Genomic DNA, 14,267 nt, shown 5'->3' with positions numbered 1-14,267 from the left:
CAGAGGCAAAACCACAGGTCGTCAACTCAGCGCGCAGCTTATGAAAACAATGTTATTTATGACAGTTCTCTGAACACATAAACACACAATTTATTCTGTACATACATTATGTTTGCATTAATGTACATTCAGCGTTTAAGTCGATTATTGATATCGTTCTGCGGCAACTAATTTATCAGTATTGGGTACAATCGATTTGGCAGTAGAAATTCTAATTCTAAGTCAGCATTAGACAGAGAAGTCCTAGTTCTCCATTTATTTAAATTCAGAATTGAAAACATCTGTTCGCATGCATACGTGGTACCAAACATTGACGTAAATTTTAAGGAAAGTGTTTGAAGTCTAGGAAATTTTTGTGGATGAACGCCTTTTCAAAAGGAAATTAAATCACCGCTGTAGTGGTAGTACCTGTCCTTTAGAATTGCATCACACTGTAGTTTTATTAGCTCTGTTTGTAAATATGATGGTGAATTTTCAAGATGTGCTGAAAATGGGGTCATAAATATTTCAAGTTGAGGTGCCATATCGTTCATTTCTTTGAATCGGGCAATGAATTCACAGTGCAAAGTCTGTAACAACGTCTTTTCATAAGTAGACAAATGTAATAATTTTAATGACGGGATATTGTCAAAATTTCCGGCTTCAAGCTGACTTTTCAATAACAAACTCTGCATTTTGAAAGCCTCAATTCTATCACACATGGTGCTATCAATTTATTTCTCCCTTGCAGTTAAATATTTAAATCATTCAAATAAGACGTTATGTCTGCCATGAAAGCGAGGTCAGCTACCCATTGTTTATCCCGCAAAGTTGGTAGTGGAGAACCTTTCGTCTCAATGAACAGAGCAATTTCTTCATTTATTGCAAAGAAGGTTGCCTCGAGATCTTTTAAAAATTCTTTGAACGGCCGATGGTTCAAACATCGCTTTCTGCAGAAATTTACACATTTTGACACAATATCCATAGCAGATTTAAAGTTGCAAAAGTTCTTTGGACATAATTGTTCTTGATGTAAAACACAGTACCGATAATATTGGAAGTAACCCAGTATCGCGCACCTTCGTTTTGATGCGGCCTGTGAAACCTTGCCCACCCGACGATGTCGCTGGTGCTCATTCAGTAGTGACACTAGACAGATTTCTGAGTGATAAGCCCACATCGTTCATTGCGTCTTAAACAGCTGCAAATATATCTGCGCCGGTGGTAGTATCTTTGAGGGGAATGATGTCCAGTAGTTCCTCAGTTATAGCGAAATCTTTTTCGACTGTCCTGACGAAAAAAGATAGCTGTACCCTGTAATTTTTGTCATTAGTCTCATCGAGAGTAATCAAGTACTTCTGGAAAGTGCCGCATTTGGTCTGCAATTGCTCTTTCTAGTCGGCACCAAGTTCCTGTACACGACAAGAGATCATTCTTTGACAAGCTTATCGCCTCAAAGCGGGTCACAGCACGTGGACACAATAATTCCGAGCATTCTATTAAACATTCTTTTACAAATTCACCATCAGTAAAGGGTCGCCCACTTTTTACAATTTTCAGAGCAACAATAGCCCATAACTTGTTCGAACTGCGCCTTCTAATGTGTTGGGTTCAAGTATCTGTGGGACAGGAAGATAAGATAATTATCTTCGTGTTTTCTCAGCAGCACGCCTAAGTCTAATTCTAAACTCTTCTTAATAATACAAACCCAAAAACGGAAACATATCCTCTAAATTGCATGTAAAACAATTCCTAATGAGTAAGTTATTACTTATCTCTGAAGAACCTGACAATTCCGATTTTAACTTAGCATTTTGTTCGGTTCTTGCTAAGCCAACGTCATCATAGGTTGAAACATGTTTATTGTGGTAGTGTAGTCGAACGGTTGAAGACTTTACGCTTAAAATGACATGACAAATTAAACATTGAGCTTTCCCTTCGGTATTGAGATCAAAATATGAATCCACCCATGAAGGATTAAACGACATTTTTAACAAAGGTGAAACCGACTGCTCCCTTATATGTTCTTTCGAATAGATTCCACAGAGAATGACACACACACACACACACACACAGAATGAGGATGAATGTACTGTCTCTTACGCACACATGCACCGACCACTCTGGGGGGGTAGGTGGGGAAGGAGGGGAATGGTGCTGCTGAGTGCAGCGCTGGTGCGCCCCAGCACTAAGTGCTTGAGTTGGAAAGGCTTGCTTTGGACATTATTTGATTGTAATAAGATGAGCAAAATAGAATGATTCTTAAATATAAATCACAAAGGTAGAGGAACCAATATTAATACACATTAAAATATCCTGAGAGACATAAAAAACAGTTTTTTTATCTCTACCTTTCCACAGAGAGCAGAACATGTCTTTAGTCTTCCTTGTTTCTTTTCTTTCTCTTCAATTCTCTGGTAGTCCTTTGAAGATATCGTGTATGTTTTCCTTAATCTAAACTCATGAGGTTTTTCTGGTACTTGAGGAATTCTGAGAAAATCTTTGAAAGAATCCTCGCTACTACTTGAGGTGGGTGAGCGAGCAAGTTCCAAAGCAATTTCATGATCATTCAATATTTTCGGCTTGTGAACTTTTACTCCACTCTTCAAAATGACGGCATCAGGAAGATCTTTCTTGGGAGAAGGTACATACACCTCTAAACGTTCATCATTCCACGTGAAATCATCTCTTCCCTGATCACCATCATCTTCTGATGAACTGTCTGTCATCGTTTCATTCTGATTAGTTGATATTGTTTCACATGTTGCATTGTACCGAGTTGTAACACTTTTCCAATAAGCATACAAATCTGGTTCACCATCATTCTGTTTTTCTCCATCACGTCTTAGTTTGTCATTGAAATGATCAAGAATGCGCGGAGGCAAGAAATTCCTCCAGGTCATCAAGCACAAACTTCAACTTCTGATTGGAACTGGAAAGGAATGATGGGCTGCCTTCGTCACTCTCTTGCTGTTGCCTCAGTTAATTGGGATGAAATAATGAGTTTGTTATTGCGTTGTTCATGCGCTGTTTACATAGTTTCTGTGCGTAGTTTCGTCGGAGTTGTAGGCCACGTGTTTTTTCTTGCATTTCTATGCTTTCGCCTCCTGTCAAAGTCATATGTTAATAATGTATGGGAGATATTGAATTGTTTTGTATGTGGTAGTTTCGTGTATGTAAGTGCATAATTTTAATGAGTTGAATGATTTTAAGGGGGTTGTGTCGGTGACAGTTTCTGGTATTTTCTTTTCTCGTTATGGCCAAAAAATATAACAAACGTTATCTCCAAGTGTTCAGAGATGCCTATAAATTTCCGTTCGCGTTACCGTCTGATAAAGGAAACTACCGTATTTTCTCGTGAATTTAACGCCCTTGCATAATTTACGTACACCAATATTTTTGGGTCCAAAGTGGAGAAAAAAGAAATGTTCATGTATTTGACGCACCCACAACTTCGGACATCCATCCCGCAGCTCGGGATGCTTTTGGAAATAAAGGTGTCAACTACTCAAGTAGCAGGCTTCCTATTGCAAAAGCGGGCATTCCAAATACAGGGCAACATGCTATTATTAGCCGGCAGGAAATCCCACTGCACTAGTTTTACGAGTGTTTCGGGTACGGGACATTCTGTGATCTCAAAATTGTTTGTCAGTGCACAGTATTCGAGTTATTTATTTTGTTTAATCATATGGTGATTATAACTACAAATTTATAAGTCCAGGTCCAAGTGTTTCAGACACTCTACAGCACTTTCTGAAAGGTGAAACAGGTCGCTGGGGCTTCCGGAGTAGGCATGAAGAGGGCAGCGCAGGATGACATGGTCCATGATCTGCTCCTTTTCACTGCATTCACACATTGGAGAATGCATCCAACCCCACTTATGGCGTAACTTGCGGTGATCAGTTACGCCGAAACATATGGGAATATGGTAGCGGGCAGCAAGTATTCAATGTTCAAATGAAGCGTGTGTTACCGTGGTAACAGAAGTGCACTTCAAGTGGCCGACAAGTCTCGCAGAGCATTTCGTGCACCAAAAAGCAGCAGGTTTCCGCATGTAGAGGAGGATCTACTTAAATATATGATTTTGTTACGCAACGTTGGATAAGCCGTTTCTCACGAAATGCTGTATTTTAAAGAATGAGAAATAGCCGCTGCACATGGAATCAGTGTCTCTGATTTTATGGTTAGGCGAGGTTTGATTAATTTTATGAAGAGAAATGGACTTTCTCTTTGACAAAGAACAACATTATACCAAGAAATGACGAATGATTTCAACCATTTTCATCGCTTTGTGATTGAGAAGCATAAAGTGAAGGAATATTTGATCTCCCAAATAGGAACTGCAGGTCAGATCCATTCACTTTCCATATGCCACAAAGTCGAACAATCGATAAGAAAGAAACATACAGTGTTATCGTACACGCTACCGGAAGCAAAAAACAATGATGTACTGCAATGCTTGCTGTAACAGCTGATGGCAGAAAGCTTGCACCTTACATTGTTCTAAAACGAAAAACAATGCCTAAAGCAAAATTTCCGCAAGTGATCCACGTTCGTATTCAAGAAAAAGGGTGGGTGGACACGTTACTCATACAAGATTGGATACGAACAGTTTGGGGTAATGTAGCAGGGCCCCTCCTTCGATGCCCGGCCCATCTTGTGTTGGACAGTTTTATTTTTTTGCCGGTATGTCATTCTTATGACATTACAAGCATTGTACTTTTATTAGTTCATGTTTATTTCACTTCAGGTCGTAATGTCAGCTCGTAAGGAGAAGAATATTTTCTAGTGTCGGTACTTCAAAACCCACGTGTATAACGTAGCTGATGTACCCTATTTGACTTTTCAGAAAAAATCTCACGCCGGAATTTTATGCCAAATGACGATAACCGCAAATGAGTTGAACCAGTTCTGTTTATATTCTATTTGATATATATTTTAAATTAAATTAATTGTTAATTTGTAAAGATCTGAATTCCTTGAATAATTTACGCATCCGAAGTTTTGGCCTGTATTTTTCATTGAAAAAATGTGTTAATTACGCAAGAAAATACGGTATTATGCATTTTGTTGCCTGTGTCGGTGTGACAAATTTTATTATTCGTATGTAAGTGTCATAAATGAGAATTGTTGGGTACATATTCTTGTAACCATTTTTATGTTTTCTTAGTTTAAGATTTTAAATTTAATGATCAATTCGCATTGTAACTGTAGGATATGTATGCCTTTTATCCTGACCCTTTTATCACCTAGACCGTGGTGGAATATATGTGATAAAATCCAAGAATTTAAAAAAACTCCCAATTCCTGGTTTCTAAAAGTTGGCAGGTATGCTATTGGGGTCAGAAAAGGACAAGAGTTGACCAAAGGAGGTTGGATAGGATAGATAAAAGTGAGGAGCCTGGCACAAATAAGTGGAAGCAATGCCAGGACTCAGTTAAGGGCCCTGTGTTTGCCAAACCAACCACCCACCCACTCACCCGCTCACCCTCCCAAGTTGAGTCCCTGGGGCCACATTTAGTCGCCTCTTATGACATTCAGGGGATACCTTGGGTTTTTTTTTTATTTTTAAATTTTTTTTATATGTACTGGGCGAGTTGGCCGTGAGCGTAGAGGCGCGCGGCTGTGAGCTTGCATCCGGGAGATAGTAGGTTCGAATCCCACTATCGGCAGCCCTGAAGATGGTTTTCCGTGGTTTCCCATTTTCACACCAGGCAAATGCTGGGGCTGTACCTTAATTAAGGCCACGGCCGCTTCCTTCCAACTCCTAGACCTTTCCTATCCCATCGTCGCCATAAGACCTATCTGTGTCGGTGCTACGTAAAGCCCCTAGCAAAAAAAAAAAAAAATGTTTATATGCCACCCCCTCCCCACCTCCACCCCAGGTTTGACTTACCCCCATTGTGCTTCTTTCCAGACTAAGTTATGTGTAGCAGAATCTCTCCTTGGCCTAGCCTACATTCATGCACGTGCATACTTCAAACACCAGGCCTGTATTCTAGTGTAGATTCTTTGACTTAATGTTGCCATGGTTAAGACCTGTCATTTCTTCATGCAATTCCTAGAGCCAGGGTAGTGTGGTGCTAATATCTCCATAATGGTTGGTTTTAGGGCCTTAAATCATGGTTTTTGGTCCTGTAAGGACTTGGTGAGTTTTGTTCTTTGCCTCGTTAGGCATAAAATAAGCTTTGTCTCATACTTGTACAAGAAATTTGATATTTTGCCTATATTAGCTTATGTTAATGTGCCAAAGTGCCTAAATTTAGGGTATGGAGAGCGCTGTTAAAATTTCTTGCAGATAGGGTTACCCGTAGCATCCTAAAGGTAAATATACAACATTTGGTTCAGATTGGTGGGACGGTATGGATTTGTATGTATAAGGAACAAACGGACAGACATTTTGCTGTATGATGTATATATAGAATAGAAGAATAGATAGATAAGGTTAATTGTGTCCTTTTTTGGAATACTAGCATACATGTTGGTAGTATCAAAGGAATGCATAGAGTGATATGGCATTACTTTAAGTTTACTAGTAATTTTGCAAAAATCAACAGAGTTCTTAATAGACACTCTTTCTGAAAAGGAGAAGTGTTTCACTAAAACCTCTTGAATGAATTTAGAGATTTTATATATTAGGCTTCTTCTGAAGTTAATGATAGGTCTGATAGAGATACCATCTTTGTGAATTTTTGGCAGGGCTTTAGCAGGGGGAAGGCTGGGATTCATATTGATAAATTTAGAAACTTCATATTCATTGAAAAGGAAAGAATTCAACATATGTTTGAATGTTGTCTTTAGCCAGTCAGTCCATGCTTCTCTAAGTGATTGATTAGAGATATCACTTACTTGTACACTACCACACCAAACTTGCAAGCATCCCAGCTTTACTGAAAATGGATACACATTTCAAAAAAGTTACGAATACAGTATAAGGTAATTCAGAATTTTCTGGATAATTTAGAAAAACAAACACATTCTCTGTTGATTAGTATTCATGGCTGACTGAAAATAATTGTAAATTGAAATATTTTATTCTTTGGGTTTGGTGTAGGGACTGCAAAATGACTTCCAAGGTTTGAACAAGATGGTCACAGGATTGGAATTTCGTTTGCATGGACAGTTGTTATTGATATTTGTATGCTTTAAAGAAACTATTGTCTACATGGCTATCCCGTCTGTGACGATCGTTGAAAGTTTGTCCATTTCCTTTCTGGTTTTCATGTGTATCCTTACCTCTCCTTTCAGTTGCTTCCTCCACCCACACTAGCTTGACATTGTACTTATCCTTGTATGTATTTCTATCTTCCTTGTTAGCATTCTACATCAAGGTAAAATTTTCTTCTTTTTCTACTGCTTTTCCCACACCTGTGGGGTCGCGGGTGTGAACTGTATTACAAGTTGTCCATTTCATGACCGTATCGATGAATATAATCAAGAATTTGGTAAAATAACCACCTAATCGATACTTTATTATTGCCTCAAGCAAAATTGAATATAAATTAGCACTTACAGGAGATGTTTCGACCACTTAGTGGTCCTCTTCAGCTGTATAAAGAAAGAATTGAGAAGAAAAAATAAAGTATTGATTAGGTGGTTATTTTACTAACTTCTTGGTGTGAACTGTGTCGCACATGTGGATTTGACCCTGTTTTATGGCCGGCCCTTCCTGACACCAACTCCTTGAGTGTTTCTGTGGTGGTTGGTAGTGTAGTGTGTTGTGTGAATATGAAGAGGAAAGTGTTGGGACAAACACAAACACCCAGTCCTCGGGCCAGAAGAATTAATCAGAGGCGATTAAAATCCCCGACCCGGCCGGGACCCTCTGAACTGAAGGCCTCAAAGCTGACCATTCAGCCAATGAGTCAGACCTACATCAAGGTAAAATAATTCTCTATAATGATCCTTTGATGGGAGTGAATGTCTGCCCTTCTTATGAAACTGGGGAAGCAAAAAACAGCTTGTCAGGAGCTGAGAAGAAACAGATATGGAAGAACTGGTTTGGCGAGGAGAGAACCCAGTCGTGATGGCAGTTGCATGTGAAAATATAGAATATGTCCAGGTCCTTTTGTGCTTTCATGTTTGTCCTTCCCACCTTTCATTTGCTCCCATTTAACCTAAGTGTTCTGTTATTGTGTTATATATTTTTGACAATTTATAGTACCTACATATATCATCATTATTTACATTTCAGATGCAAGTGTTTGGAAATGTTCCTGTGTCAATGCTACCAGATGGTCACATGACTCCCGAGGAAGTGGAACGTCACTTGGAGTCACGGCAATCATACATGGAACCCGTGCCTGAAAAGGCACTTCCTTCAGTGCCCACGGAGATGTTCAGCAATGATCCTTCTCTTGACAGGTATAACAAACAACCTCCGAGTTGGGTCAGTTTTGAAATACATTAACTCATCATTCAAAACAAACATTTCTTTTATAATCTTTATTAAATAACCTAGCCTCATATATTGTATACGAATTGCAAGCATTGCTTCCCATGTGAATTCTCTCACTGTTGTGCTGTTTATGGTGATGCTTTTAAGCTTATATGCTTTATGCACTGTGTATTTGGTTTTAAAGTTCATTTGTTGGTCATGGTACCCAAGTATTCAGTAGCTTTACTTGTTCTGGGATCTTGCTATATCATTGAATATTTAAAGGAATTTATGTTCTTGTTCTTACTGACATCCGTTGGTTGTGGAATACCTAGCCTTATTCTTAACACATTCGCTGCTGACCTTGCTACTGTTGTTGAATTCCAAATTATGTAAAATCTTGATGTTGAAGTTCTGTATTAAATATTGATAATTTCTTAACTGACAATAAATTTGCTATAATAATTTCTTATAACCAGAGGGTTGTAAATGCAAGAACTCTTTAGGTTCATCTGCATCAGCTCATAACGTGCTGTGAAGGGTCACCAGCGGTGAATGTGTTAAACTACATCTGTATGTTTTCTTATAAAAAGTATTTTATCTACATTACCAAATATGGATACATCCTGTTGTTGATACCAATTTCGCTCTGTTTGTTCTTTTGGTAGTTGCCATTATTACCGTATAATCCCTTATACCACCCGCACATTTTCCCCCAAAAGATTGGTTCTATATCTTGGATGTGTGTTGTATTCTAGCCATTCATTCTCGTAAATATTTACAACGTTTACATGGAGTGTTGAAATAGATTTGAATACGGTTACCGTACTCAATATACTGCATGTAAACAGGCATTCAGGTCTTATTGTGTTTTAGTTGCGTTCTAGAAAACAAGATAGATTTTTTCTCAATATGGTTACAGTGGCATGTAAACGCGAAATGTAAGGTAATGAAATACAGTAAATCAAAGAATATGGGTATGAAAGCCGCTGCTGCTTGTTTCGCAAGTGTTGCTGGCATGCTGGTTGTGCGAATAGCTGATCTCGCGGGATATTGTATTTTGCGAGAGTCAAGACTGTTTGTTACGGAAGTCTACCTCGCTCACATTCGAGTTCCGTATCTGTCCTGTGAAAGTGCTGTCTCGATAGTAAGCAATGGATTTAAAACAGTGTCTGCGGTCATGTACTGTGCGTGAGAAACTTTAAGTTGTAAGCGAAGCTGATATGTACGGAAATCGTGCCGTTGACAGAAAGTACGATATTGATGAATTGTGTGTTCGTGATTGGCGGAAGAAGAAGGAAAAACTTCTAAAAGGTAGGTAACGGCGATCACAGAGCGTTCCGCAGGCAGAGTGCAGTGTTTCCTGAACTTGAAGAAATTTGTGATAGAAAAACATGAGTTAGGATATGGTGTTTCTAGTGAAATGTGTCAATTAAAAGAACTAGAGATCTCAAAAGAACTCAAAACACAGGGTTTTACTGCAAGCTGCGGACGGATCTGAAACTTCTATCGGAGAAAGGGATTGTGCATTCTTAGATTACGTCTATTTCACAACGTCTCCCTGCGCCGTATGAAGAAAAATTAATGGCCTTTCAGCGTCACATTGTTCATTTGAGGAAGCAAAATTCTTATTTGCTGTAGCAAATTGGGAATGCTGACCAGACGCCTGTCTGTTTTGAAATGTCGTTGGAAAATACAGTGGATACGAAGGGTTCTAAAAGTGTAACCATCAGAACAGATGGTAACGAAAAGCAATGATGCACGGTAATGTTGTATGTATTAGCGGATGGAACTAAACTCCCTCCATATGTGGTTCATAAAAGGAAAACACTTCCGAAAGGAAACTTGCCATCCGGTGTTATTGTTGGAACACGGGTCTGGCTGGATGGACAGTGCGTTAGTTGAGGACTGGGTGAAATGTGTTTGGCAACGTCGCCCGGAAGCTTTGTTACAAAAACGAAACATGCTTGTTGTGGACAGTTACCGAGGACGTACAACTGATGCCGTAAAAGATATGACAAGGAAAGGAAAAACCGATCTTACGATAATTCCCGGAGTACTCACTTTTATTCTACAGCCGTTGGATGTGTGCGTGAACCGGCCTTTCAAAACTGCAATGAAACAGTTGTACACCGAATGGATGTCTGATGGTGATCATGCGTTAACACTAACTGGACGAGTGAAGAGGCCTGTAGTGGGACTAATATGCAGCTGGATCAAGACCGCACGGGAGCGCATTCTGAACGATCTAGTGTCCAAAAGCTTTAAGAAATGTGGAATTTCAAATTCAATGGACGGTAGTGAGGACGACTATTTGTGGAAAGATGCTAGCGACGAAAGTTCCTATGGTGTAACTTCAGATGACGACGGTGAATTGTGAATGATTTGAGTATTGGACCGATTTTATTTACCATTTTTGTGATTATTTTATTGATTGTGAGCTGTTTGAATTTATATTTGTGGTATATTTGAAGAAAATTAAATAGGTATGTAAGTTATTTGATTTCCCCCTGCCCCTCACCCCTCCCATATTTTGCCATCTCAAATTTAGGGTGCGGGTCTTATTCGGTGGCGGGTGGTATTAGGGATTATACGGTACACTGTTGACATCACGCATCTTCTCTCTCACACTCTCCTCACTTCACTATTCTCCACGTGGTGCACTGATGGATTTTCATAGCTGTTAATACAGGGTGATTAATTGGAAAGTTCAGAGCGGAGTTCCGAGGATTTGGCACGCTGGGAATCGGAGACATTGAGCGCATTGCCCGGCATGACAAGCAGGCATAGTCGGCTCAAAGAAGCGGCGTGATTACGCCTATAGAAACTAAACTAAACTGAACTCGCCGGCTACATAGATGGACAAATACGAGGACGGTTTGAAAAGTTCTCGGAATCACCGCTAGATGTCAGTGCTAGAGCAACGAGGTTCCCGCGCAATAATCACTCATCCTTTGTGAGTGAACACGTGGCGCGTCAGTGCTCTAGCTGCAGGAGTGTGGTAGTGACGACTCTTTGTTGCTGTTCCCACGTAATGATTTGTGACAATGGAAAAAATTGAGATTCGAGCAGTGATTAAATACATCGTAAAGAAAGGTATGAAAGCAAAGGAAATTCATGCCGACTTTCAGAACACACTGGGGGGACTCTGCTCCTTCATTTTCAACTGTTGCCAAGTGGACCGGCTAGTTTAAATTTGGTCGGGAGAGCTTGGATGATGATCTGCGTAGTGGACGGCCAAAAAGTGTTACGACCCCGGAATTTATCGCAAAAGTGCATAAAATGTCCGAACAAAGTCTGGCCCGTTTTCAGTGCCACCAACAAGATTTTTTGCGCCGGTTTGTGGCTACAGATGAAACTTCAATCCACTACTATACCCCAGAGACAAAACAGCAGTCATAGCACTGGAAACATGCTGATTCACCACCACCAAAAAAGCAAAGGCAGTGCGTTTGGCCAGAAAGGTCATGGCCTCAGTTTTCTGGGACGCAAAAGGCATTCTGCTGATAGATTATCTTCCTACTGGCCAAACAATTAGGAGGCAATACTATGCAAACCTCCTAGACCAACTACAGGAAAAGATACGCGAAACAAGGCGTGGTTTGGCAAGGAAAAAGGTCATCTATCATCAGGACAACACTCTGCCGCACACAAGTGTTATTGCCATGTCAAAACTTCATGAACTGGGGTACGAATTGTTGCCACATCCACCCTATTCACCTGATTGCCACCATCAGACATTCATCTATTCCCCAAGCTGAAAATTTTCCTCGGTGGACAGAGATTTTCTACAAGAGAAGAACTGACAGCCGAATTGGAGAGGTATTTTGCAGGCCTGGAGGAATCTCATTTTCGAGATGGGATCAAGGCATTGGAACATCGCTGGACCAAATGCATTAGTCTACAGGGAGACTATGTTGAAAAATAAAAGCAGTTCCACCGAGGTAAGATACTTAATTCTAGTACATTCCGAGAACTTTTCAAAGCACCTACATAAGTAAATTAATAAACAACTAAATCAACTAGGAAATTAAACTGAACTCGCCAGTAATAAATAAATGTATAAACAAATAAATAAATCAACTAGGGAATTGAACTGAACTCACCAGTATTTACAGATGATGCTGAAAGTGATCTCCTTCAGCTGCAATGCAAGCTATCTTGTAATGAGATTTCGAAACACACTTTGTAGTTAATGGACACCGATAGAACGCACAATGTTCCTAATTTCAGTTTTTAATTCTTCTGCAGTTCGGGAATTACTCCTGTAAACGTTTCCTTTAAGATTTCCCCATAGATAAAAATCGCATGTGCTTAAATCAGGCGAATGAGGGGGCCGTAAGCCTTTACTGATGATCTGATCATCATCAAACATTTCCCGAAACCGTTGCATAGAGCTACATGCCGTAAGGGCCGTTGCACTATCCTGCTGGAAACAGCCATACCTTTTCTCTTCTTCAGTCAGTTCAGCAAAAAGTGGTTCCAGAATGTTGTGAATATAACGGTCAGAAGTAATCGTGTCCTGAAAATATATCGGACCTAGTTCGTCGGGCACTGATAGCGCACCACACACCCACCTTCACATCGTGCAGAGGTCTCGGCTGTAAAATGTGTGGTTTGTCTGTATCCCAGATTCTATTGTTCTGTGATTTGACATATCCACTCAAATGAAACCAGGCTTCATCGCTCATAAAAAGAAAGTTTGGATCCACAATACCCTCGTGGACACTACTCATTAGCCAATTGCAAAATCGTATTCTTGCATTGAAATATGTAGGCAGTATGTTATGGACGGAATGAGTCCGATAAGATCGTAAATGTAACAATTTTGTTGCGTTACATGCTGAAGAAGGTGAAATACCACTTTCCTGAGATACTCTCCGAAGCGACTTATGTGGACTGACCTGGAGTCTTGCCTGTGTATCTTCTAACCTCTCCCGTGTGAGAGCTGTTCTCCTTCGCTTCTTTTTCTTATTGCTTACGGAACCAGTATACGCCACTTGTAAACGAGCTGATGCACGTAACGTTGTGATGGTACTGTCGCACCGGGAAATTGCGGAATTTTCGAAGGCACCTTTTAACTGGTTTTTTCTTCTTGTGCAAATAACACTCAACCAAAAATATTCTTTGCTATATAGTGTATTTAACCATCGTGATAATAACCTCACAACACACCTTAAAAATCCAATAGTTTTTAGCGAACTGAGGGTCAGATTGCTAAACAGCTGCGCGCTGGCGTTATCTCGCCAGTGTTGACAGAAGCCGTATGGCGCTCGCTTGGGACTTCCCACGGCATGCGAGGAGAAGTCTGAACACTTAAATTATTCTCCCTGTATATCAGATGCATAGTACACTGAACGCAGTGTGGACGAAGATTACTCTTAGTCATGGCACCTCTAGGGGAGCCGTTGATCACACTGACTCCTGATGGTTACTGTTAGCAAATATTTTACTGTGACAGTACCAGACAGCTTGCGGTTTTAAGTGAGAAAGTTGATAATGCTCCTACCTACGGGGCACAGTGTGGCGAACTCTGTGATAGCATATTGTCAGTTGTATGATTCATAGCACACTGTCGTGTTATTTACAATTGTATCAGGGTGTTTTACAAAATATTCTTACATTATAAGTGTTAGCAGCTCGTAGCTTCTGTTGTATTTATAGGTTGTATGTGCTAAACAAATTACAAATTACCTCACATTTGAGAGAAAATTACTTCAATGTATTATATGCATAGGACTAAACACTTCCTCCTCCTCCTCCTCCTCCTCCTCCTTCTTCATCTTTTTCTTTTCTTTTTTCTTTTTTTTTTCGCTTTTCACCGAGTAAGATAAGCTGAAGGAGTCTTTATTTATCATTTCGAATGATGTGACCTAAGTATTCAAGTTTCTTCTTTTTGATGTTGTGGATG

At 39.9% G+C, this 14,267-nt stretch overlaps 1 protein-coding gene across 2 annotated transcripts in view; it reads left to right on the top strand.

Moving 5' to 3' along the window:
• Positions 1 to 14,267, top strand: part of LOC136877008 (uncharacterized) — a 64,906-nt gene that overhangs the window by 40,091 nt on the left and 10,548 nt on the right. For both annotated transcript variants that reach the window (XM_067150797.2, XM_067150798.2), the window contains one exon: positions 8,174 to 8,343. In XM_067150797.2, the coding sequence (XP_067006898.2) occupies positions 8,174 to 8,343 (170 nt within the window). The remainder of the gene's footprint in view (positions 1 to 8,173; positions 8,344 to 14,267) is intronic.

This window comes from Anabrus simplex, chromosome 7 (assembly GCF_040414725.1).
Source record: "Anabrus simplex isolate iqAnaSimp1 chromosome 7, ASM4041472v1, whole genome shotgun sequence".
Taxonomy (NCBI): domain Eukaryota; kingdom Metazoa; phylum Arthropoda; class Insecta; order Orthoptera; family Tettigoniidae; genus Anabrus; species Anabrus simplex.
Note: the sequence above shows the minus strand (reverse complement) of the source record. Positions and strands in the feature narration are given on the sequence as shown.